General features: G+C 41.9%; 2 protein-coding genes across 4 annotated transcripts in view; one reads left to right on the plus strand and one right to left on the minus strand.

The window, feature by feature from the left end:
* Positions 1-1,093: 1,093 nt before the first annotated feature.
* Positions 1,094-16,856, plus strand: tmem125a (transmembrane protein 125a). Of its 3 annotated transcripts, XM_085137643.1 has the most exons (3): positions 1,094-1,491; positions 7,570-9,024; positions 12,253-16,856. In XM_085137643.1, exon 3 carries the CDS (start codon positions 12,712-12,714, stop codon positions 13,408-13,410), a length of 699 nt encoding a protein of 232 aa, XP_084993769.1. In that variant the 5' UTR covers positions 1,094-1,491; positions 7,570-9,024; positions 12,253-12,711; the 3' UTR covers positions 13,411-16,856. The 3 variants fall into 3 exon arrangements, with proteins under 3 accessions (XP_084993769.1, XP_084993770.1, XP_084993772.1); XM_085137644.1 differs by having other exon boundaries at positions 7,570-16,856; XM_085137646.1 differs by lacking the exon at positions 7,570-9,024.
* A 2,258-nt stretch (positions 16,857-19,114) lies between these two features.
* The window catches only part of ap1m3 (adaptor related protein complex 1 subunit mu 3), a 35,892-nt gene continuing 28,567 nt past the window's right edge, over positions 19,115-26,439 (minus strand). Inside the window, exon 12 of the mRNA XM_085137642.1 lies at positions 19,115-20,576. Within this exon, the coding sequence (XP_084993768.1) occupies positions 20,554-20,576 (23 nt within the window). The 3' untranslated portion in view covers positions 19,115-20,553. The remainder of the gene's footprint in view (positions 20,577-26,439) is intronic.

Here is a 26,439-nt window from a genome sequence, read left to right on the forward strand (position 1 = left end):
AATCAAATGATGTTGTGCTTTGAATATAAACTGGAAGTATGGGCAAATGAGTTTTACTTCAAGACACGTGAAAAAGCTGAAGGCCAAAGGTCAAATCTGAATTTGCCTGTCTGGACTTTGGCATAGCCATCTGAAACATTTGAAAATAATAAAAAGTAATAAAATTGGAGCATCGTTCTTCTTTCTTTAAGGATGTTTTAATCTTATTTTTTTTATCCTTTTTTTAAATGCATCTTGAAAGATGCTATAGAAATGTAATGTTACTTACTTACTTTATTTGTTTAGTACTTGTAAATGCACCATATCACCTGTAGTATTTCTATTTAAGAATGTGAAGCAGGTTTTTGGCTCGAGGTGTAAAACTGTAACCAGAGTGTATTATTTTTGCTTGACTCTGTCATTTCATGGGGCCTTTAAGTGGCATAAATTGTACATGAGAAGGACACGTCACAGTATAATAATTTTGCATGGCAATAAACTACACAGATCTGGCCTTTTATCGGATCCCAGCTTCCCAGCCTGACCAAGCTTTAGCAGAAAGGTCGAATCAGTCTTTTTAGTTTCTGTGGGCAGAAACTGTGGTGATGGGGGGGGGGGGGGGGGGGGCACAGACACATACACATCCATATATGCCAAACACGTTATAAGAATAGGTATGGATTTAAACTTATATAGGCTGGATACATGGGAAACACAACAGAAATTGTTTTTCTATGAAGACCAACGGAGCCTATCACAGACGCAGTTGCTAAAACAATCTATTAAAGCGCTCAATAGCGCACAAACATCAGCATGATGGAGAGTTCCACAGGAGCAGCAATAGAAATTGCTCAGAAATTTGCTTTCTGTCTAAGAATCAATCACGTTATGTCACTGCTAAGTGATGAATGGCAGAAAAACAACAAGTGCACCGCCTTATAGCCCTAATGTTAATCAGTTAGATTAATATTATATCAATCTGTTAACACTAGCTACAGTTATTGATTAATCTATTGATCAGCAGACTTTTCGCCTCCTTGTGGACTGGAAGGGTTAAACCAATAGTGCTCTGTAAACCTGACAGCCCTCCACCACAATCACAGTGAATCTTTTATTTATCAGGAGCAGCCGTCCTTCGTTTCATGTGCTGGTTTCCCTCTGGGGACCCACGGCAGTGCGGAGGTCGATTCGCTGACTCTCTGTCCCCTCCCATCGGCGTCCCCTGTCGCCGTGCGCGGCCACACCTGCATTAAACGGGGGAAGTCCGTCCGGTGGAGAGGCAGAGAGACTGTGGGCTTTCACCGAGAGCGGGCGAAAGGGGGGGAAGCGCGGCACTCACGGCACCTTCATTGCTCTGGACCCTCTCATCCAAAAGACGGCTGAAGGTATGCGGCGACATACGGCTGTGGGACTTTGATGATCTGGACAACGAGCTGGGAATTACTGAAAAGAAATCGAGCGCAGCTACTGCGCGGAGCTGAAAGCATTCAGTGTGAACAGCTTAGCGCACAGGTAAGAGTGGCTTCTAATAAACAAGCTCCAAACACAGAGGAGTTTCAACTTTTTATCAACAAAGGGCTTTTTTTCTTAAATCCGATTTATTTAAAACTTACATGCGAGTTTTTGTAACTGCTACGTTATTCGCGTTCCTTTATTCCCGAATGAACAGCAGTATTATAAAAAGGATTATAAAAGAACGTCACTGTCGATCAGTAATAATAATAGTGATAATAGCGCTCGTCTGCGCAGTAGTGCAGGCTGGTGTCACTGACATAGCACCTTTATTTAAAAAAAAAATTAACAATTTAGTAAGTTTTATACTAAACTGTTAAAGTGTTATCATATAAAGGTCAGTATCCGTGTCTCTTTTTAAAAATGTTTTTCTCTCTTGGCTTTTGTAAGGACTTAACTAAAAGCCTAAATCTATCTATCTATCTATCTATCTATCTATCTATCTATCTATCTATCTATCTATCTATCTATCTATCTATCTATCTATCTTATGATAGATGTAAGCATGACTTCTTAAAGAAATCCATTGTATGTAGATGTAGGGTGCCTGGATATTGGTGTCACCTTTCCCACAATAGTTGCATTGTCATGCTTGTATGCTTTCTGGACTTTCCTGGAAGAATAAATTGTCTATTTTACACTGAGGAAAACAAGGAAGTAAAACATATTGACATTATGCCATACCCACTAACCTTTGCTCTGGTAGGCTGGTCCACAGTTATCAAACACACAGGGCTTCAGATACACTGTAGATCATCACTTCATAGGGCTGCTGTCATATACTCAGCTATCAGTTTTACTGCATTGTGGAAAATCCATAAACCACATAGAAAGGGAGTGTTGTAGCTGTATTCAAGCCTTTGCAATTGCAACAGATCAATAGACTGTCCAGGCATGACCCCTGCTGTTTTGCTCATAACCTCTTGATCTGCTGGTACTAATCTAAAGGCCGAAGATGAATCATGGCAGGGCATCTAAATGAGCCGAGGTTACATGCAGACTGTCAGTCTCTCTACACCGAAAGCACTTTAAGGATCATTTAAGATGAGGTCTAACTCTTAAAAACAAGTCAGGCTGAAAACAACATGTGATAGACTTCGTTAAGAAAGAGCCTGAAGTCAACACAGAGTGCAGGATGAAAGAAGGAGAAAACAAAGTGAGTCAGTGATTGAGTCTGTGGATAACCGTGCAACACAGGGTGCATTTTTTGTATGTGTTTGTGTGTTGGCTTTGAGACAACACACAAATCAGAGTAGAGAGTATCAGACAAGAATCTTAAATATCCCCCTTTCTCCACCGTCAGCAGATGCACACAGTCAGGTATGTAGTGTGGCATCGGTAGCAGCTGTAATGACTACATCCACTCCTGTCCCTGGGTATAATACACATCCATCAGTCAGCATAATGAATTCCATAAAGGGGTGAGATGAGGCTAAACTGCCAGACTGTGTTCAGAAAAGGTGATTCTTCCTTTTGTACTTGCATCAAATTGACGATCATAACTTTAAGCTGTTTGCACAAGATTGTTTTTACATCTATACATCCATACCGGCAGCTTGTAGAGATAGTGCTTTACCTCTGAACGCCACCTCCGCTGGAGGGGAGAACAGCGGGCACCACAATCAAGGACTGAATCACTCGCAAAATGACTGGCTGGCTAAAAATATTAGATTTCACCACATCAGGGGATTATTTTGGCAATCTTTGCTGGTAGTTAATGTTAGCTATATAAGCATTCTGCTGTGGTTAGCGCAGGCACTTGCAGTCAAAACAGTGTCACTCGTATCATTCTGAAAAACGTCTGTAACACAAGCTGAATAATGTCAAAAATGCTTCAGCTTAACCTGCAGAAATACAGTAAGCTTAAAATGACACTTTGATTTCTAACTTATCAGTGAGAAAATGCTTACTGCACACACAGACATAGCTGAGTGTCAGCATCCTGTATTCCTTACCAGTTTCTCCCACTGAAACCTTCACATCATGTTGGCAGGATCCACTTTTGTCTCATCAGTGGGAGGTCCCACCTTTTTAAAAGATGAGACTTATAGCATTTCCAAACTTGATTCAGGTTTTCACTTACGCAGCTTATAAAAAAAATACCATGTTGTTAGTGCAGTCTACGCTGGAGCTTGCTGGCATTATATATGAATTAATCAGTTATTTATTTCTATAACAGACTGAATTGACAAAGAGGCATGTTTAAGCTTGATGAAGCCGCTGTAGATCCACGGGCTGCTTTTCCCTTTGTGATCAGCACTGCAGCTTTAAATCCGCTGCTAACATGTTGGTGTTTTAGCACTTGCGTCATTGTTTTTAACTGGTTAACACATTAACATGTGTTTATTATTGCTAGAACGGTGCTATTAAAGAAACCCGACAGTGATGGGAAGGTTATTTGCTTTCCAGGTACTTGCGAGCAGTAGAGACTCCAAGAAGTTACAGATCAAGCCCAAGTACAATTTATGTAATAAAATAAAGAGCCAATGATCGGACAATCTCATAGGAGGAAGTATTTTGCGACAGTGGGAAGACAAAGATCCATTTTAACAGGAAGATACCCTCAGGCAGAACCGGGCTCGGAGGAGGGGTAGCCATCTGTTGTGACTGGTAAGGGAGTGAGGGGAAGAGGAGATGAAGGAGAGCATGGGGAGAGATTTTTGAAACTTTATCAATACTGTGGCATGTATCAGTTTGCTTGCTGGCTCTCTGTCTGTGATATATATAAACATTATAGCAAGCTGCTCGCTCTAGTTTCATGTTAAGCATATAAAAGTGTGGGGGCATCAGTGTTTTTTCAATCTTATCGATACAATAGTCATTAGAACATCTCACTTAACCGCAGGTGTCCTCCTCATATAGGCGCTACAGAGAAAGTTGGGAGCTCATTATAGTTGTTAGGTTTCATCCTCCGGGGAACATAGGTGTCAAAAAAAATTCCTGTCACCTAAGACTAAAAATCTGTATTAAAAGTTCAGCCACAACGTGCAGCTGCAGGATGGAGACATCAGTTCAGGTAGTGAGGAAATAGTCAGACACTGAGACAGCCATCTCATTCATTACAATTATCATCACCAGACAGCCAATATCAAATTAAAATATGTTGAAAATCACCTTTAAAACCCACAAGAGGAAAGGGTCAGGGTTAAAATAAACAAAGACAGAAGATGGGGAGGTGGGGGTGAGCCTTTCCCATCGTCAGCGGGAGTGAAGCAGAAGGGGACCAGCATGTTAATTGGTGATTTGATTAGCGTTTTAATATTGCAGCTGTGCATGACAAGGGAAAGCAACCGGCTGGACAGAGGTTCTTCCTTTTTTCTTTTTCGTTTTTAATCAACACTCCTCCACTTCGGGGACCGAGGGTTATTACACAACTTTATCATTATGCACGTCATTCAGTTAATTTCCTTCAACTTTCAAAAAAAAAGAGAAAGAAAGAAAAAAAAATCTGGATTTCTGGAGTCATGGTAAAGGAGCCAGTTCGACGGAAGCAGAAATATTCGAGCCATTTTGAATTGCGCTCAGTGTTTAAAAGCCCCATTTGGCTCCCATCGTACCGGCTGAATGAGATCCAGAGCCTCTGCTAAGCTGAATTAGACTGGTCTACATTTTTGTCAACAGCAGTGTTTCCAGTGAGAGGAAGAAGTCTATTTAAAAAGAGAGGAACACCATATTCCAGATAACAAATGTGTGCAAATCGAGTTTTGGCTTTGATTGTTAACACGTGTTCGCGTTGGGGATTAACAATACTCAGCAGTTTTACCGAGGCTGATGAATTGGCATATTTTTTAATGTTGGGAATGATGGGATGTGAATACAAGAATGATTGAAGGGAGAATAGCATCAGAATTTCAAGGAGAAAACAATGTAAACACCAAAACAGGGAAAAGGGCCCAGGTAGGTGTGTGCATGACACATGTTTGCATGGGGCTTTGAGTCAAACAGGCTTTTACCTGAATCCAGAGGGACCTCTGTGAGTAATCCCCCCTCCACACCCCATGCACATCTCTGCCTTCATAACACCCCAATACCCGAGCAGACAGAAAAGATAAGAAGTAGCCATACAGAGGAGCACTGGTAGTGACACAGAGAACGATATGAGAGGCATAGAAAAAAGGGAGGAAACGTATGTAAAGCTATGGAGATAAGGAAGAGTGTGAAGAAAGCAGATGGGGATGAATGTGTGTGCTTGGTTGTGGATAAAGTGTCAGGGGGGAAGGTCTTGGCTGGTCGTGCCAGTCAGGGTAATATTGTGCCATAAAGCTCATTTGGGAAGGAAGAAAATCACCTGAGATGAGGCAGTGGGTAAGGAGGAGAATGGGGATGGGAAGTTTAAAGTATCTAAAAATATTAATATCGCTTACAACTGAAGGTCTGCAGCCACACTAGCTGCTCTGTGAAGCTGCCTAATGCATCAGATTGCAATGTCGACACATTTTCACGTTAGCCATATTAACGCTAGCTAATTAGCAACAAAGTGCAGGTGGAGCAGTTGGGAAGGCCATTAATGTAGAAGGGGTTGGCAATTAGCCAAAGTTTCTGACAATAGATGGAGTAAGAAAACAACAACTTATTCATCCTAAAAGTTTGGAAATCACTGCGGTATAGCTGCCAAAACATCAGAAACGTGTAGCTCAATAGCCCATAAAGGTAGAAGATTATGCTAAAAAAGGAGCCCAGTTAAATGGATTATAAAAAAGTGAAGAGCTTTAATAATCATAATGTCAATGTGATACAACAAGGAACTTAAATCTAAAATGAATGCTGGTATTGTGGTATGAGAGAGCCACAACCTCAAAAGCACGGTCACCATTTTTTGTCTTTAACCTGGATCTAGGTGCAGTCAGCAGTTATTGATCACAGACCTCAGGGATCAAGATGTTATGTTTGGTTGTAGTAATTCACTGACATACAGAGTTATCTGACCATGGAGGGCTCTGAAAGGGCTTACCAAAAGTTTTAACTGAAGCGTAAACTTTAGGGGGAACCAGTGTAAGGAAGACAAAATCTATATCCCATGGGACCTGGTGCGTGAAAGAGGCATTCCGGATCATTTGTAGGCGATGCACGGATGATTTGCTCAGGCAGAGGAATGAGGGATAACAAATAATCAAGACAAGAAGCCATGCATAATTATCTCCATTTTACTTTGAGACACAATACATTCAAGATGGACAGAGGATGGTAAGGATCTGTTTGTTATACATAGCTACCGACCACGTACACGGTCATTTGGATGACATTTGTGGCAGCTGATGGAGAAATCCAATCGAGAAACATTGTTTTGCAGTAACATATCTGGTATTAAACCACTTTTTCCTTAATCACAAATACTGCAATCCATTCACATTTGTTCTTACCACTTAGATTAATGTCCCTGTCCACCCCAAAAGTCCCGAAGCCAGGTACAGTCGCACGCTGAAGTGTGATTGTAGCAGTTTCTCGATGCAGCACTCCAGGAATCACATCAAACTACTTCCACTGTGTTCCCTCTGGGCTTAATCACACCTTGAGTAATTAATTAGTAATGGCACAAGATTAAAATTTAAGGCATCGACAGATTCATCATAAATCATCCCAGATGGTACTTGAACCACTTCTCTTTTGTTGAGACTTTTCATCCGGGACCAAAAGTTCATCCTGACGGTTGGCGCCAGACAAACTGAAAATGAATGCCTGCAGTAAATTTCATGGTAGTCTATCCACCAGCTATAGAATTAGTTAAATCTAACTCACACTGCCATCTTTAAAACCCCAGTGCCTATGTGGCTGAAAACAAACCATTAGTTTCTGAAAAAGAAACATGGTTCTGGTTGCGGCGTTGCGGGGGCTCATCTGGGTATACCGTTCCTTGATAATGTGCAAGATTTTAATTAAGCTCGTTAATCAGTTTGACGATCACACATCGGTTTGTAGACTTGAAGCATCTTTAACATTTGAACACAGTGATTTGCTTGCCGTTAGAGGGATAGAAGCTGGATTTCAGTGGCAGAACAGGAGAGGAATGAACATGTAAGCGCTTTAAGGTTAAAGAACAGTATGTGCAGCTCCCGTAAAAGTCTTTTCTTTTTCTCTTAGGTTTTCCCTTGTGATGCCTGGCAGGGTGAGGACAGTAATACTGACTCGGCCATTGTCTCATCACTGGTTGTCTCACACAGCGAGGCTCCCCGAGTGCCTTGCCTGTCCATTGTGACTAGAGAACAGACGAAAGATCCAGCTTGCCTGCATAAAGACCTATTCAGCATCATTCTTCTTTGCCAGCCACCTTTGTTATACCAGGAACAACAGTGAAGTCTCAGCACTCTCCTTAGCCCCTAGCCTTTCCCTCTGTCCCTTTGCTTCTAACGCCCTTATCCCCAATCCACTTCCCTGAACCCCTTTCCCACTCCCCAGGCCCAGTTTCAGCCCCATTCGGAGTCCCAGATGACTGCTCAGAAACATCCGTTACCCTCCCACTCCGCACAAGCCTTCTTTCCTCTCCCTCCAGCCCCCGTGGCGCTTGGCACCGATGCCCATCACATAGACAGATGGAGCCAACCCTGACCCCTCTCTTCGCCCGTGGGGACGCCAAGAGAATCAACGCCTGACTAGAGGAGAAGTGGGTGGGTGCGAGTGTAAAAGGGGGGGGAGACAGGAAGTACAGCATTGCTTTGTCACCACGGCAACACATCGTCTAATCTCCCATGGACTCCCCTTCAGCCCGTCCCGCCGTCCTCAGATAAAAAATGCACACAGCAGGAAATTCAGCAGCAGGAGCAGAAGGATCTATCTTTTTTTCTGACATATTTTTGCTTTGATTATTTGGCACTGATGCCTTGTTCTACATTTGTGCAGTAAGAGGGTGTGAAGATTGAAAACAAAACCTCTAAATATAGTGAACATAATTTAGAGGAAAGCAAATGAACTGCAAATACTGAAGGAAAGGCTTCAGCACAACAAGTTTGGTTTTGAGCCCCAAACTTCCTCTTCCCCTCCAGTCTGTGTGCTCCAGAATGAATTCACAGAAGTTGCAATAGCCTGGCAAACAATATATCAGCTTTTTTTTAAACAGCATACAAGCCACTTCTCATTGTGTTGTGCTTACCCGAATAAAGCTGTTTTCTCTTTTTTTCCCCTGACTGTCAAAACGTAATACGCATTGCATTCCAGTCCGAGCTTCCCTGGATGTCAACGCATGCTTTTATCTGCTGTAAGCTACCACGTTCTGCACTGCACCTTTGCCAAGCACTCAAACATCCACTTCATTTTGGGGTTATTGCGCTTTCATTCTCCCACCTGAGTCCCTGCATTTTTCTTTCTTTCTTTGTATTTTTAAAATAAGCAAAATTTTGCCTACTTCACTTTCTTTGGATGCTTTTGCTGTCTTCTATCAAACTCTGCTGACTGGCACTCTGATTAGCATACGATATCCTGACATCCAACTTTAAAAAGAACCCCTCATCAACAGTAAAACGAAGCACTAATGGCCGGTGAAATGAATTCAGCTGGCCAACATAACAGAGGCGGGAATACCGGAGTCCCAAAGCTTCCCAGGTAATTGGAGTGAGGTATATTGTATTTTACTCTAAAGCACAGCTCCTCTTGTGACCTTGTGGGCTGAAAACGTAGCAGAGACGTAGAGAGCGAAAGAGAAAGAGGATGATACTCTGTGTGCAGGGTTTACAATTACAGTGTCTTTGGGATTTCTAATGACTTTAATTAACTTTTGGTTGCATTAGCAGTACAGAGAAAGTTTTTACTGGTAGTGTCAGCCCATTTCAATCATTTCAGTACTTCTGCAGAGCTGAGTGTCCATGACACACTTATTATTCCTGTCACTTAAAAGACAGCCATCTACGGTTGTCTTCAGACACTGTCTTCTGATAAATTGGAATAATAATCACTAGAGTAGCTTTCAAATGCTTTTATAAGCTACTTTAGACATCAAGATGTGCTGATTTATAATCAGCACATTTTTGATATGCAAGTACCTGCCACATTCATAGGTCATGACAAATGCCGGGATTGTCAGTCCAAATGAAGGGATGAAGCAGATTGTCAATAATGCTGCTTGTCAACTCAGCCTCACTTGAGTTTTACAGTCAGCGGCAGTAGTGCATCTGCGGATCTATATTTTATGAATATGCCAAGAGTTGTGGGAGTGTGAATCGACGGCTAAAGGTGTGAAGATTCATTGTTAGACTTGGTGCACTGAAGGTTTTAGCGCACGGGTGTAAAACAGTGGGATGAAGATGACTTTGGGCAACAGCAGTGCCGCAAAATCTTTTTGAATTTTTTCTCCACGAGGAGATGGCCCTACCTCATTCACAATCTGTGTCAGACTGTATCAAGGTTTCAGACTGACAACCAAAGATTATTTCAAGCTTTTACTAAAGAAAAAAAAGTCAACTTTTGACATTACCGACTTGAGCAGAGCACAGTGGAAAAACCGAATAATGTGTTTGTGTAAATTATTTGTGCCTCTCTACTTCTTTTCTATTTCTTAAAAGGAGGCCAGCACAGAGTTAGGCAGTGAGTCAGTGCTTTTGTGGAGATATTTATGAGGCCAATAAGACACGAATGATATGACAGGGTTTAGAGGTCATATAAGTGATAAAAAGAAGAAAGGCAGACACAGCCCAGCAGTTCTGTCTCTGTGTTTTGTCTCTGTGGGGATTCGACTGCGAAAAACAGAACATGAAGTGAGATATACTCGCGTCATCGAGGGTTCAGTTTCATCTCGTGTCACGTGCCGCTGCCTCTCACTCTGTCGCTCTGTCGCCCTGTTCGATCGCGCACTTCATGTTACTAGGAGCTTAACGAAAGAGTATAAATAATGTCTCATAAACGAGTTCAGCAGGGATCAAAGGGTTAGTTTCACAGCTTTGGGTGGCGTTGTAGCGTCTTTCTTTTTTCACCTTAAACCATATGTTTCTTCATCTCAGTGACTGTGCTGTGTTTTTGGCCTCACCTGTCAGTGACACTGAGCTCAAATCAGATGGGATTAATTAGTGACTCAACATACATGCACAGGTGCACGCACAGAGACACACACGTGCACATATGCAAAAACAAATGCAGATACTCAGTGAAACATGCACAGGCTTATCATATGATTAAACATGATAACTCACATGTTCTTTTTATAGCATTTCAACTACTTATCTACAACTGTAAAAAAGCCAACCACACACACACACACACACATGCACGCGTGCGCACATACTGACACAGCACTCCACCAGATACAGGATGTGAAAAGCTTCCAGAACAGCATGTTGCCAATAAACACCCTCCTCCTCGGCTGTAATTACCTCAGTCTTCATTTCACACCTTGTGTATGCAACTCATATCTCCCCGTGTCACGGTATAACTGCTCCACCTCGATACAAGGCGGTACCTGTCCATACTGAGAAAAAATGTGATCTTGCATGTTTGTTTAGTCTTTTCCAAACAGCGTGTGTGTGTGTCTGTGTCTGTGTGCGTGTGGGGAATTCAAAGATGCGATTTCAATTTCAATTGGGATCCACGACCGCTGAGGACAAACTGTGACTACTGTCAGCTTCTGTTGGACAGTGTGGGCCTGTGACTTTGATAGAAATAAAGCCGCAGACAGTTTTTTGGTTTTTTTGAAAGACAAGCTGTGGAGAGCCATAACCTTGAGGTTGTTTGCTTGCTGTTTGTTTACATGACTGTGTTACGGGTGTGTGAAGAGGTTACAAACTACAGTGTGGACGCTAAATGTGCTGAGGTCAGCACGACGGTTAAATAAAGGGGTGGTGGTGATTTGGGGGGTTTACTCCAATTTGTGTTAACGGTGCATGTGAGGAAGGGAAAGAAGATTTACTGGACTCAAGGTAATAGAAAGATTCGTCAAGTGAGGCTGTGTGGGTGTCTGTTTGGAAGGATGAAAAGAACGAAAATTTACATTTGTGGATTAGCTGTTTGATTTTCTGTGTGTGCGCGTGGATAGGAATTGTTTATTCTATCGACAGCTGATGCTCCTTTTATCCAGCCGCCTCTGTAGTGGCAACTCATTACCATAGTGATAACGAGAGAAAGAAAAGGTTGCCGGTGTCAGCACACCAAGTTTTTTTTTACGTAGAAACTTTGTGTGTATACGTGTGTGTACGTGTCTTTAATTTGGCTGCTTTTTATCCGTCGCTGCAAAATATACACAAACGTAAAAATTTTAAAGAGAAACTTGACACCGAGCTGAATAACACGGTTTGTGCTTGTTGCTTCTCAGGTTTCACACAGTGTCAGAAAATAAAAGAGCAGAAACAAAAAACAAACTTGTTGGTGGAGGCAAAGAACTTCAATCTCTGGAGCTCAGCACGCAGAGGATTTTTAGCTGGTCTGAAGTTTTTCTTTAACTTATCTTGTACTGATCACATCCTTCAGGGTGCGGAAAACAAAGAGACCCTTAAAAACAAGAAGGAAGCAACAGAAGTCAAAAAGTCTTCGTATATAAGCCTGTGCTTAGCCAGACACTGTTGAACGTGGGTGGTTAGAGCACCTTGAAGTGACTGTTGTTGCGATTTGGTGCTGTGTAGATTCAATTGAATTGAATTGATCTGAAACTTAAGCTATTACTTCTCTCCACGTTGTGCTTGGGGAAGAAATGATAGACGAGCACTTCTTATCCATGCATTTCTGTGCTGTGACTTATTGTTTGGTTAGTAATTGAATCTATGTACTAGTTAGTAAGACAGTTATCTAACTAAGTGAGCTGGAGAAGCCACCTACAGCACTGAATGAACTGTATGTCTTGTCTTCCAGGTGACTGCTACCAACTAACACTTTTGCCGATGTGTGGATTCTTTGATTCAGAAACTAATGCATTAAGGATGACTGGGATCTGCCTCTGTAGCCGGTGTTAACTACAAGAAAAACTACAAGAAACTCCATGAATTTTCAGGAACAATACATCCAAACTAACTTTGTGGAGCTTTTGAGTACAAACCATTGTGGATAAAATACAATACACTGATCTCAGTAAATTTTTTTGGAACATTTTTGGGGAATTACATTTAACTTCCTTTTAGATCTGCTAAAAATTGAAAATTTCTGGATAATTTTGAGCAAATTCCCTCATAAAGCTTCTGGAATCTCTTGCTTGTCCTGATTGACCTGCAGTAACCTTTGGTAGATTTAATTGGACCGAAGTAACTTTGTGGATTCTCATTCCCTCGTTGTGGTGGTTGCATCCTTCTTCAGCAGGCTGGGAGTACCACTACAATGCCGGAGCTGGACAACCTTCCCCCCGCAAGGGAAGCCAGGAGTCCTGAACTGGGCCTTAATGGTCCAGCAGACCCAGCACAGATTCAGCACAGCATCCTAGAGGAACAAGTGGAGCTGTGGTGGTTCAGAGATCCTGGGAAGTCTGTCCTCTGCTACTGTGTCGCTGTGATTCTCATCCTGGGTTGCGGACTCGGGGGCGTCGGCCTTCTTTCGACTACCACCAGCGTCTCGAGTGAGTGGCGGCTCGGCACGGGCACAGCTTTGTGCCTGCTAGCCTTGGGAGTCCTGCTCAAACAACTTCTCAGCTCAGCCGTGCAGGACATGAATTGCGTTCGGAGCCGACGGCGAATCGACATGCTAAAGAGCGGCGGTTTATCCGACCTTCTAGTGGTTTTAATTACCGGGCTGTCACTGTTGATTTGTGGAGGGGTTCTACTGCATCTGGCCCTTGCCAACCATATGCCAAAGCCTGGCCAAGCCCTTAATGACATGTACATTTCTGGAGTGGTTTTGCTGGCTGGAGGTGGAGCTGCAGTTGTGGGTGTTGGGATATACTCTGTAGTGGTGATCCTTCTTGAGAGGACGAGGCACGGACGGCGGTTTGTAGACCGGGTTTTGCACATCTTCACTGTTTCAGGACATATGGACCGTCACGCTCGAAGAGAGACTACCTCCAGTTTGGCTAACCTTATATGAGATGCAACCCCAATAAAGCTTTTTTTTGCCCACTGGCTCAACTAAATTAGAACTGGCTTCATGCCCAGACACAGATTCATACCATGCATGCTTCGGCAGACTGTGTACGAGATAAATTAGTTGAGTGTGTAGTATATTCTTAGTGAACACGTTAGTTATTGTCAGTCAGATCTCTGTGAGTAAGGATGCAAAAATGGAAAATGCCAGAAGAACCGAACACTGCTGTACATGGTGATGGTCTGCTTTTTATCTATAGTGGGTAAATGTTACTCCATTCTCACAGGACAAATACTAAACAGCATGGAGAAGACACACAGAACAACAACAAAAAATATTTAAGCCAGTTCTGATAAATTACAAGCACAATTTTTATCCCACAGGAGAAGCAAGCTACAACTGAGTACAGCTAACCTACAGCAGGAGTAAAGTCCATGAATGAACTTTGAGCTATTCTCTGTCTATAAATTCCAAGAACTGTAAGCCTACAACCAAACAAGCCCATCTTGTTCTCTAAAAGATGAAGTAATGTTTTTTTGAGTCCTCATTTGGAGAGCGGCACATTCAAATTTATGCATGTGATTTGCATCTGTGATAATTGACCAGGGACCACACATCTGACCACTACCTGCTCACTGAGGCTCTCGTAGTTGCGGATGAGAGTGTCATCTGAATGAATGAAATGGAAATTGAATAAGATGGAATCTGCAAGAAATGGGACAGTATGAACATGAACAAAATCCTATTTATAATTTTTGATTCATATCCCATCCTCATGATCTTCGTGTATATGTGAAAATATTGCCTCTGCAGTTTCTGGGATGATGAATACGAGGGATTCTTTGGGAGTTTTATTGCCTCGGTTTAATAATAATTTAACAAAATTCATGCTGCGGAGATATCGTGTTTGTGGCAGCCTGTCAAATGTGATTGTTGGAGACTTGTATCACAGCACTTTAGAATGTATGAATAACTTGTGTTTTTTGTGCATCAACACTGTACTGTCTTAATTGTGACTCTCGCGGCGCTTTGTTATCTTAAACCAGTGTTAATCGAGATTTTTGATATCGTCACGGCATCGCATTCCACTGTGTACTGTAAAACACTCATTTAAAATAACGTGGAGGTCATAAAGAACAACCACCAAGCTTTGCAGACTCATTTAGTCTCGCTTTGTTGCATGGATTTCTCTCATTGTCCAGGTGGGCTGCCAGGGTGAGCATTAGAGTTTTGATACCACCAAAAAAAGATAATGCAAATCTTGCTGGATTAAGACTTAAATAATAGGAGTTAGTCTCCAGTTCTGATTTTGTACCCACTAACTTGTGATGGCATCACATTAGCTACGACAATTGTCAACATGTTGTTCACATTCTCAGCCATGAATAGCCTACTCAGTATTCATTATTTCTTTATTAGATAAAGGATTGGCTCATGGCCGTGCTCAGACTGAGCCTTTATTTGATGTCAGCTACACACTTAAAATTTCATGGCTACATCTTGTGTAGCTGCTTTCATGGTAGTTTTATCTACAGCTGGTGATGCCAGGGGCACATTTTGCTCTGATGGCACTCTAAGGGAATCTGGAAAACAATAGCCAGTATGCTTTAGAGGAAAGGCAAAAAAAAAAAGGCATCTGGACTTTAAACTTGGAACCAATACAAAATGCAGAGATCCATAAGGAAAGTTGTGTGTATGAGCTGTTTATGGGCATGCGTTTATCCAGTCTATTTAAGGTGTTTCCAACAAGAACAACATGACAGCATGGCAGAACTGGCCTCAAGAAGCAAATACGTTATAAGTAAGGATTATTTCATGAATCAAAATCAATCAGTGCCTCCCACCTAGCCAACTTAGAATCAACATTTTTCTTCAAATTAAAATCATTTCATTACCTTTGACATAACTATGTGAAATTTTACCTTAAAAATGTGAATATCTTCTGAGTTACAATCCCTCAAAGTACATATTGGATGGTTTTGTGTTTTGTGCTTTTTAATTTACAGTTTTTCCACCAAGTACGGGAGATGATTTTGAAGAAAACACATTTAAGCCTTGTTAAAAATCGCAATAGAATCACCTTTTCAACCACTCCAAGTGACACAATGCGAAGCTAAAATCTTTTTGTTTATCATAAATGTATTTTAATAACCAACTCTGGGATATATTATAGTTTCAGTGACAAAACTAGGCAAATTTAATGTCTATCACATAGAGTAGCAGAAACAAGCACTGGCACACTGGATGTTTTATTTACTTTCTGGCAATCCACTGGTGAAAACTTCAGAAGGTGCCTTTTGGGAAAAACTTCCCATGGGTCACATCACCGTGTGGGATACTTGGCTGGTCAAAACATGCTGTTGAATCTGAAAGCTCTCATTCCAACTCTCCTTTTGGCACTAGGCTCATCTTCTAGCCATGATTTCCTTAAAGCTTTAGGTGATCCTGAAAAGATGGTCCAGAATCTTTGGAATGAGGATGCAGAAGATCACCTTGATCACAGATGCTTCTTATGAGAGGTCTTGTTAAGCTGCTGACGGTTTTCTTGTGGGAACCATGGCACGTCTCTTTGCGTTGCCTAACTAAACTTTAGAGAACAACATCCAGTTGGTGTGACACTCGTGCTGACCTGCTGGCTCATTACTCAGATCGTGCATTAATCCAGATTTTTTTTTTCATTTACAATAAAACTCATTAAGATACCAAAACAACCACTATTGCACTTCTCTAAATAATACTGAGACTTTACAAAAATACACTTTTAATTTAACTGCGGTGCATAGCTGGAGGTGTCATCTGTAGTCTCGGCACACAGATGTGGGCTATTTCTGGCTCAGATAATAAGCCATAATCATTCCTCACAAAGCTGAGACGAAGAAAAATCAGTGAAATTAAATCCATTGCATCAGCCTGGCCAGTCATAGAATTTCAGTGCATTTGCAATCGTTTAAACAAGGTTGTCGATATGTCTACGTGAGTTTTTCTCTGAATTGGACGACTCCACGCTATGCTGCTGAAAATATAGCTTTGGTATCATTTAATCCTTCTTGTTTCCAGAAATATAAATATATAAAAATATATATAAAAAAAAAATATCGCAAAAGCAATCATGTTTCTTCCTTTTGGAAAAGTTCATTTGATACTTTTAAGACGCAAGGACAGAATCAGAGTAGAAGTTGCAAAAGGTCATTTGTGTTTGCGAAACGCTTACCTAAAAAATGGCCTTGCATTGTGTTTCTGTTGTGTGTGCGTATGTAGCGCCTCTTATCTGTCCGCACATATGCACAGGCTATTGCCTTGAGACAAAAGGGTCACACAGTTAACCATTGTTGGTGTGATGATGGACAGCAAGCTGAAGGCACAATGCACAACACAGTGATCTGTAGGGGCTGGCATAGACCAGCACCACTTTCTTTCAATACACACACACACACACACACACATACACACACACACAGAAAAATAAAATAGCATGGACCCTGCTGGATTTTGACAACACGCAGAAATCCTCTGACTTTACTTACATAAGTTTGCCTTTTGACCTGCAGTGGCCTATACAGTAGAAATGACTGGCTGTGAACCCATGCATGACAGCCAGAAGAGGTGAACAGAGCGAACTGGGAGGCAGTTCTGATACTGAGGAAAGAGGACTGTGTGGGAGGAGAGGATTCAGAGCTTTTCTGTCAAGCTAAACAGAAGAAAGAATACAAAAACTGGACAAATTGTTTCTCTGCTATACACTGGATTTGAAAGACATTCAGACGGCTCTTCTGCTCAGTATTGTGTTGTTAAATTCATCTTAAAAGGATAAAGTGGTCATTCTTGTCCACAAGTTTACACTGCAGTAAAAACACGTTTTTTTCCGCTGAAGAATAAAAAAAAAATAAAAAAAATCCAAATTCTGATTTACTAAAATATTCAGACCTTGTACTGTGGCCCTCCAAACTTTGTTCAGGTGCATCCTGTTTGCTTAAGACTTTCCCCAGATTGCATTTGAATGGAGTTCTCGTTTGATTCCAAAACTAGGCTTCATTTTGAACACAGTATTCCTGAAACGCCAAACAACATCTGTGGGTGAGACGTGAGGATGCATATGGCGGCCCTTCAAATTCTACTCACAATTCTTCTAGCTTAACGCTATGCATTAGCATGTTGCATACATTTATTCCAATGACTACTTAGCTGTCTGCGGTCTAACTAGATCACAATTATCCCTAACCCCAGGCAACCAAAACATGCCAAAAAACAAAAGAACACTTTTTAATCAGAGTACAGCATCGAGTCAGTTAAACTTCTGAGATATTGACCTGGTCAATTAAGTAGCAGAGAGGGTTTTTAATTAGTTTCAGCTGCTTTGGTGTTGATGAAATTAACAACAGGAGGGGCAACAGTGAGACAATCCCCAAATACAAATGGTTTTAGGGGTGGAGGCCACTAATTGGTTTTTTTTCCCCACTAATTTGGCATTTGGCTAGGGTCTGCGGTAATACTACTGGTAACACAAGGCAATACCCGGACCCTACAGTGATGCCACAGGTGGTCTAGCTCCTCCAGCATGTTCGATTGCCAGAAGGTTTGCTGTTTCTCCCAGCACGGTCTTAAGAGTATGGAGGAGATTCCAGGAGTCAGGCAGTTACTCTAGGAGAGCTGGAATGGACTTAACTCATCAGCAGGACTGATATCTGGTCTTTTGTGCAAGGAGGAACAGGATGAGCACTGCCAGAGCTACCAAATGACCTCCAGCAGGTCACAAGTTGTGAATGTCTCTGATCAAACAATCAGATGCAGACTTCATGAGAGTGGCCGGCTCCGTGGAGTCCGATTGTCATATGCTGGTGCAGTAGGTCCTGAGTTTCTCCTGGTGCACAACATAGCCTGGCCTCATGTGGCAGTATGTTTGCAGGCACTTCCTGGAAAATGAAACAACTGATACCAATGACTGGTCTCCACCCTTTGCCTGACCTAAATCCAATAGAACACCTCTAGGACTTTGTTTCCATCCATCCAGTGCCACCAGGTTGCATCCCAGACTGTCCAGGAGCTCAGTGGTGCCCCAGTCCAGACCTGGGAGGATAGCTCCCAGGGCACCAACCATCATCTCATTAGGGGCATGCTCTGGTATTGTCAGAGCTCTACAAACGGACCTCATGAGTGTCGTTATGAGTTGCTGAAATTAAATTTTGGAAAAATGGACTAGCCTACCGTGTAATTTTTTCACTTTGATTTTCAGGGTGTCTTTGAATTTAGCCCTCTGTAGGCCGATTATTGTCATTTCCATCAAACAATGTTGCATCATTTGAAACAGTACCCAGTCCATATCAGTATAGATATCCAGCATGTTTTTTTTCCTACTGAAATCTCATGTATATTCAAAATGCTCCTTTAATTTTTTTGGTCCGTGTAGCAAACTGACATGAGAATGGCATCAATTACCTCATCTAACGTCCCGCAAGAATTTATTAGCATATTTCACAAAATGTCAGACTAATCATTTAAAAGAATTACACCTTAATGTAGCGCCTTTATGCCGTTAACTCGGAATAATAATGGAGCACTAATCTGAGATCTGTTCACTAATGTGACAGATTGTTGATCTACATTTCAGAGCTGGCAAACATTATTTCACCCACAAATATTAAAATTTGCTTGACCAATGTAGTAAGGAACTATGTGCAAAAATTACAACCAAACAAACAAAACACTGATATCCCATAACAAGATACAAAATTTTTTATTTCCAAATATATCCCTTTGTTTCCTATGGACAAATTGTCCTTGATAAATTAATCAAAACACACAACACAGATCTATTAAAATCGTCACTGGGGTCTCAAACAGGTCTCGACATGAAAAAAAGGACTGATTGTAATAGTATGTTTTTGTTTTAACAGCAAACATGGCAAAAATTACTCAGGACTCTTCTGTGTTGTTAGCAATGCAGCTGAACTGATGTGGTGAAAAGCGTGCACAGTAGAGGGAGTCGAGAAGAATCCTGGGGGAAGGACTTCTTCACCATTTTGTCAATATTCTCACATTCTGCACAGAAACTCTCTTCAGGTTAATTTTACCTTTGTACCCCCTTCTGTTTTCCTTTAAAGTCTCCTTTCCACATGGCAGTGATTAGTGATTACAGTATAAACAACAGATATAAGGATAAAAAAAAGAAACCCCAAAACCCCCCTCCACCTTTTTCCTTCCTTCAGTCTGTGCTCAGAGCTGGAAGCTGATTTTGAGCACAAGGACAAGGTTACAGGCCCCATGAGAGTGTGTCGACAGTGTCACGTTACACTGCCGATGCCTCTGACAATATTGTGCCTTATTAATCATTGATCTGGTTGCTGGTGTTAATTTCAGTGCACTGGGGAATTAAGTTCACAGTGCAAGGGCCGATGAGACGCAGGCATTTTTTGGGGGCACAGAGGTTCTAGAAAAAAAAACGTGCTCCGAGAGGACAAAAATCAACCACTGAATATAAAGGACGGGTCATAGGAGTGATTGAAAAAGATGAATGTTAAAGATGCTGACTGGTTTTGTGTTGAAGCTAAGATCCTGCCTGGAACCACATGTAACTTGAGTACATGGCGTTTTTCAATATAGAAAAAAATCACCAGTCTGCAACATTATGGCCCTTAGAGAAATAACAAGTGGCGATAAACAATCACAGCTGCTGTACACTAGGACTACATAATCAGTCAGATTACATAGTACACAGCAGAAAGCCACTGGACAAGCTGAGCAGCCCAAATTGACCATGTTTCGAATACTACAATAACATGTTTTTTCCCTTTATTAAGAAAACTAGAAAAAAAAATGTTAAGAGTCCAGAAACTTCACTCTAAATGAGCCCTCCATGTTCATTTAGAGTGAAGCTCAGTTTATTATTTACGCTTTACTGAAGACTGGAGGAAACTGAAATAGAAATGACAGGTCAGAGGTGTTGCACCACACTTTCCTGTCTGAGTCAAGTTTGTTTTAGAGGAAGGGATGACGTCCTGTTGCCATTCAGTGTAAGGGGAAGGGAAAAAAAAAAGTCCTCCTGCACTTGTCCTCTGCTGTCCGCTGCAGAGAGAAATCTGGAGAAATGGAGGCGAGACGAAGACAGACAGAGAAAGAAAATATCCATTCGTCTAGCAGCGTCTGTGCCCTTTAGTTCGTCCGGAGCTGGTAATCTGCCAAGAGACGCAACAGCAGAGCATTAACGTGCAGCTTACTTCCCCTCAGTGCTCCTGCATATCACTACCACTTTATAATGGTGCCATTAAATCTCAAAACAAGGTGTACAGAATAATTACGATGCACGTGTGCACCCCCGGAGGTGTCACAAAAAAGATGAAGCAGAAGTATGCGAACATCCCATTTGCATATGTTATGCGCTTTTGTTTTGACTCTTTTGAACTTCAACTTAAGGTAAATATCAGTGGCATAGAATACAGAGTGTGTGTTAACTGAACCATGCTCATATATACACATATATATATATATATATATATATATACACATATATATATATATATATATATATATACACATATATATATATATACACATATATATATATATACACATATATATATATATATATACATATATATGTGTATATATATATACACATATATATATACATATATACAGTGGGGCAAAAAAGTATTTAGTCAGCCACCGATTGTGCAAGTTCCCCCACTTAAAATGATGACAGAGGTCAGTAATTTGCACCAGAGGTACACTTCAACTGTGAGAGACAGAATGTGAAAAAAAAAATCCATGAATTCACATGGTAGGATTTGTAAAGAATTTATTCGTAAATCAGGGTGGAAAATAAGTATTTGGTCAATAACAAAAATACAACTCAATACTTAACCTTTTGTACAAACATAACCTTTGTTGGCAATAACAGAGGTCAAACGTTTACTATAGGTCTTTACCAGGTTTGCACACACAGTAGCTGGTATTTTGGCCCATTCCTCCATGCAGATCTTCTCAAGAGCAGTGATGTTTTGGGGCTGTCGCCGAGCAACACGGACTTTCAACTCCCGCCACAGATTTTCTATGGGGTTGAGGTCTGGAGACTGGCTAGGCCACTCCAGGACTTTCAAATGCTTCTTACGGAGCCACTCCTTTGTTGCCCGGGCGGTGTGTTTTGGATCATTGTCATGTTGGAAGACCCAGCCTCGTTTCATCTTCAAAGTTCTCACTGATGGAAGGAGGTTTTGGCTCAAAATCTCACGATACTTGGCCCCATTCATTCTGTCCTTAACACGGATCAGTCGTCCTGTCCCCTTGGCAGAAAAACAGCCCCATAGCATGATGTTTCCACCCCCATGCTTCACAGTAGGTATGGTGCTCTTGGGATGCAACTCAGTATTCTTCTTCCTCCAAACACGACGAGTTGAGTTTATACCAAAAAGTTCTACTTTGGTTTCATCTGACCACATGACATTCTCCCAATCCTCTGCTGTATCATCCATGTGCTCTCTGGCAAACTTCAGACGGGCCTGGACATGCACTGGCTTCAGCAACGGAACACGTCTGGCACTGCGGGATTTGATTCCCTGCCGTTGTAGTGTGTTACTGATGGTGACCTTTGTTACTTTGGTCCCAGCTCTCTGCAGGTCATTCACCAGGTCCCCCCGTGTGGTTCTGGGATCTTTGCTCACCGTTCTCATGATCATTTTGACCCCACGGGATGAGATCTTGCGTGGAGCCCCAGATCGAGGGAGATTATCAGTGGTCTTGTATGTCTTCCATTTCTGATGATTGCTCCCACAGTTGATTTTTTCACACCAAGCTGCTTGCCTATTGTAGATTCACTCTTCCCAGTCTGGTGCAGGTCTATAATTCTTTTCCTGGTGTCCTTCGAAAGCTCTTTGGTCTTGGCCATGGCGGAGTTTGGAGTCTGACTGGTTGAGGCTGTGGACAGGTGTCTTTTATACAGATGATGAGGTCAAACAGGTGCCATTCATACAGGTAACGAGTGGGGGACAGAAAAGCTTCTTACAGAAGACGTTACAGGTCTGTGAGAGCCAGGGATTTTCCTTGTTTGAGGTGACCAAATACTTATTTTCCACCCTGATTTACGAATAAATTCTTTACAAATCCTACCATGTGAATTCATGGATTTTTTTTTCACATTCTGTCTCTCACAGTTGAAGTGTACCTCTGGTGCAAATTACTGACCTCTGTCATCATTTTAAGTGGGGGAACTTGCACAATCGGTGGCTGACTAAATACTTTTTTGCCCCACTGTATATATACATATATATATACACACACATATATATATACAGTGGGGCAAAAAAGTATTTAGTCAGCCACCGATTGTGCAAGTTCCCCCACTTAAAATGATGACAGAGGTCAGTAATTTGCACCAGAGGTACACTTCAACTGTGAGAGACAGAATGTGAAAAAAAAATCCATGAATTCACATGGTAGGATTTGTAAAGAATTTATTCGTAAATCAGGGTGGAAAATAAGTATTTGGTCACCTCAAACAAGGAAAATCCCTGGCTCTCACAGACCTGTAACGTCTTCTGTAAGAAGCTTTTCTGTCCCCCACTCGTTACCTGTATGAATGGCACCTGTTTGACCTCATCATCTGTATAAAAGACACCTGTCCACAGCCTCAACCAGTCAGACTCCAAACTCCGCCATGGCCAAGACCAAAGAGCTTTCGAAGGACACCAGGAAAAGAATTGTAGACCTGCACCAGACTGGGAAGAGTGAATCTACAATAGGCAAGCAGCTTGGTGTGAAAAAATGAACTGTGGGAGCAATCATCAGAAAATGGAAGACATACAAGACCACTGATAATCTCCCTCGATCTGGGGCTCCACGCAAGATCTCATCCCGTGGGGTCAAAATGATCATGAGAACGGTGAGCAAAGATCCCAGAACCACACGGGGGGACCTGGTGAATGACCTGCAGAGAGCTGGGACCAAAGTAACAAAGGTCACCATCAGTAACACACTACAACGGCAGGGAATCAAATCCCGCAGTGCCAGACGTGTTCCGCTGCTGAAGCCAGTGCATGTCCAGGCCCGTCTGAAGTTTGCCAGAGAGCACATGGATGATACAGCAGAGGATTGGGAGAATGTCATGTGGTCAGATGAAACCAAAGTAGAACTTTTTGGTATAAACTCAACTCGTCGTGTTTGGAGGAAGAAGAATACTGAGTTGCATCCCAAGAGCACCATACCTACTGTGAAGCATGGGGGTGGAAACATCATGCTATGGGGCTGTTTTTCTGCCAAGGGGACAGGACGACTGATCCGTGTTAAGGACAGAATGAATGGGGCCAAGTATCGTGAGATTTTGAGCCAAAACCTCCTTCCATCAGTGAGAACTTTGAAGATGAAACGAGGCTGGGTCTTCCAACATGACAATGATCCAAAACACACCGCCCGGGCAACAAAGGAGTGGCTCCGTAAGAAGCATTTGAAAGTCCTGGAGTGGCCTAGCCAGTCTCCAGACCTCAACCCCATAGAAAATCTGTGGCGGGAGTTGAAAGTCCGTGTTGCTCGGCGACAGCCCCAAAACATCACTGCTCTTGAGAAGATCTGCATGGAGGAATGGGCCAAAATACCAGCTACTGTGTGTGCAAACCTGGTAAAGACCTATAGTAAACGTTTGACCTCTGTTATTGCCAACAAAGGTTATGTTACAAAGTATTGAGTTGTATTTTTGTTATTGACCAAATACTTATTTTCCACCCTGATTTACGAATAAATTCTTTACAAATCCTACCATGTGAATTCATGGATTTTTTTTTCACATTCTGTCTCTCACAGTTGAAGTGTACCTCTGGTGCAAATTACTGACCTCTGTCATCATTTTAAGTGGGGGAACTTGCACAATCGGTGGCTGACTAAATACTTTTTTGCCCCACTGTATATACACACACATATATATATATATATATATATATATATATATATATATATATATATATATATATATTAAAAACAACAACAACAACAAAAGATCCTGACAACACAGCCTTTGAATAGTCTCCCAGAGTTTGGCACATAATACTTAAAAGACGGTGAGTTAAATATCAACAACTCAGTGAAAGAGGTGAGTTTAGGGTGTTTCCAGGGGTCAGGGTGAGCACAGATATGTTGGTAATAGCAGCAAGAAAAAAGGGGGATTAAATATCTGCTTAACTAAAAGTAGATGGTTCATTTACAAAGTAAGAGTGGAGAAAGTAAGACAGGTAGGACCTAAGGAGGGAAGAGGGATATATTGGGTAAAGGATGTTGAAGATGGAGCTGCCCTGAAGGAGGAAGAGGAAGACCACAGAGAAGATTCTCTATGGATGTAGTGAAGGAGGACATGCAGCAGATTGGTGTGACAGAGGAGGATGCTAGACAGAGGGTGAGACGGGGGCAGATGTGGTTCCACTGAAATAAAGCAGTCGTTTATGATATCAAGAACCGCATCTCCACTAAGAGCTAAAGTGACAACCTGGATCAGTGATGTGTCATGTTAAACATCCAGCTAATGTGCATCATCACCTGATCAGTCAGATATTAGTGGTCATCACTTTGACTTACTGCTGTACAGTACAAGCAAATGCCTGTTCATCAATCATTAATGAGCCACTAGCTACAGTACACAGCATCAGGGTATTATTTAATCAGTGTGAGAGTGTCTGCCTGTAGTGTCGAGTGAAATGTGATCGCGCCCGTCTCCCTCTGTGTGCTGCTGATGTTAACAGTAAGAGAAAGGGAATAGCCATCTCTCCAAGTCACCCAAACTTCGTCCCCTTTCCTTCTCTAACTTGTTCTCATCTTTCCTCCTTTCGATCCCTCTCGCTTTCTCTCCTTTGCTTCTCTGCTGATGTTACAGCAAGGTGATCGTAACCTTGGCATTTGCCAAGTTGCCACCCTGGGAGCTTCCTGGCACCCTGTGGTATCATTCAACCTCTGCATCCCCTGACTCATCCCTGACAAAGCCAGGTAATGGATATGATTGATGTAATGCAGTCAGGTTCATTCCTGGGGCAGATAGCAGGTATGAAACTTGAAGATTTCTGGCGGTTGTCCAGCAGAGGTACTGGACTCCCATCTCCATATCATTACCATTTGCGTCCCCACTGAAACCCGTGAGCCTGTGTGGAGGACTTTGCTGCAGTCTCATCAATACAGTGCAGCTTTAAACTGACCTGTTCAAATGACAAGTGTGTGTTTGGGGCGAAGATGTGGCCTTTTATTTCAACATGCTTTGCAGGTAACATCTCAGGTTAATGGGATGAAACAAGCTCAAAGCTGACAAACACTTCTTGGTCCTTGTCGCCCTTGTTGTCAGCAGTTGACGGATGGGGGTTCATTCCCAGGGCAGCAACTGAATCTCAAGATCCCAGGTGCTAACGTTGCTGCAGGAATTCGGCTGTTTCTGTTCAAAGTTGGACATTAAACACGCTACCTAAGCCTCGAAGAAGCCAGAAGGTTTCTATCCTTGGCAACCTGCATTTTGTCACTCTAAGCCCCTGATGACATGGCTCGTGGTGATAGAGCCAGGTAATAGATATGATAGATGCTATCCAGCTGGGTTCATTCGAGGGACACACACTGAATACTGATGCAGTAAGACCGATTGTGACTCTGATCTCTCTTGGGACTTTACTCCTCTGTCTTTCTAGGAACACCAACTTGGAATCCATAAAAAGCTCAAAAATATGCACCGTGTAGTCTTCCGACACTTGAGGTTAATTGTCATGTTTTATGTGATGGTTTTTTCAAATTAGCTAATCTGTGGATGAGATGAGACACACAGTCCTGATGAAGCAAACTGTGTTTTTTCTTTTTTCCTCAAGCTTATAACAACCTTAAAAAAACGCTTTCAGTTATCTTTATCTGAAACCTTAACCACCTGAGGTCCATGTTGTCACATGAGAACTCTTTTGAGAACAATTTCATAAAAACAAAAATGATTCTCGATATGATGACTACTTTGACCTGAGAAGATTATTACTTAATGAGAGAAATGCTAATTTTAAATCCAAGGGCTTTCAAACCACAGACGCAGACATTTGC

This window comes from Neolamprologus multifasciatus, chromosome 17, assembly GCF_963576455.1.
Source record: "Neolamprologus multifasciatus chromosome 17, fNeoMul1.2, whole genome shotgun sequence".
Taxonomy (NCBI): Eukaryota; Metazoa; Chordata; class Actinopteri; order Cichliformes; family Cichlidae; genus Neolamprologus; species Neolamprologus multifasciatus.

Coding starts and splice junctions, on each gene's coding strand:
- tmem125a (XM_085137644.1), top strand. CDS start 12,712: ATGCCGGAGCTGGACAACCTTCCCCCCGCAAGGGAAGCCAGGAGTCCT.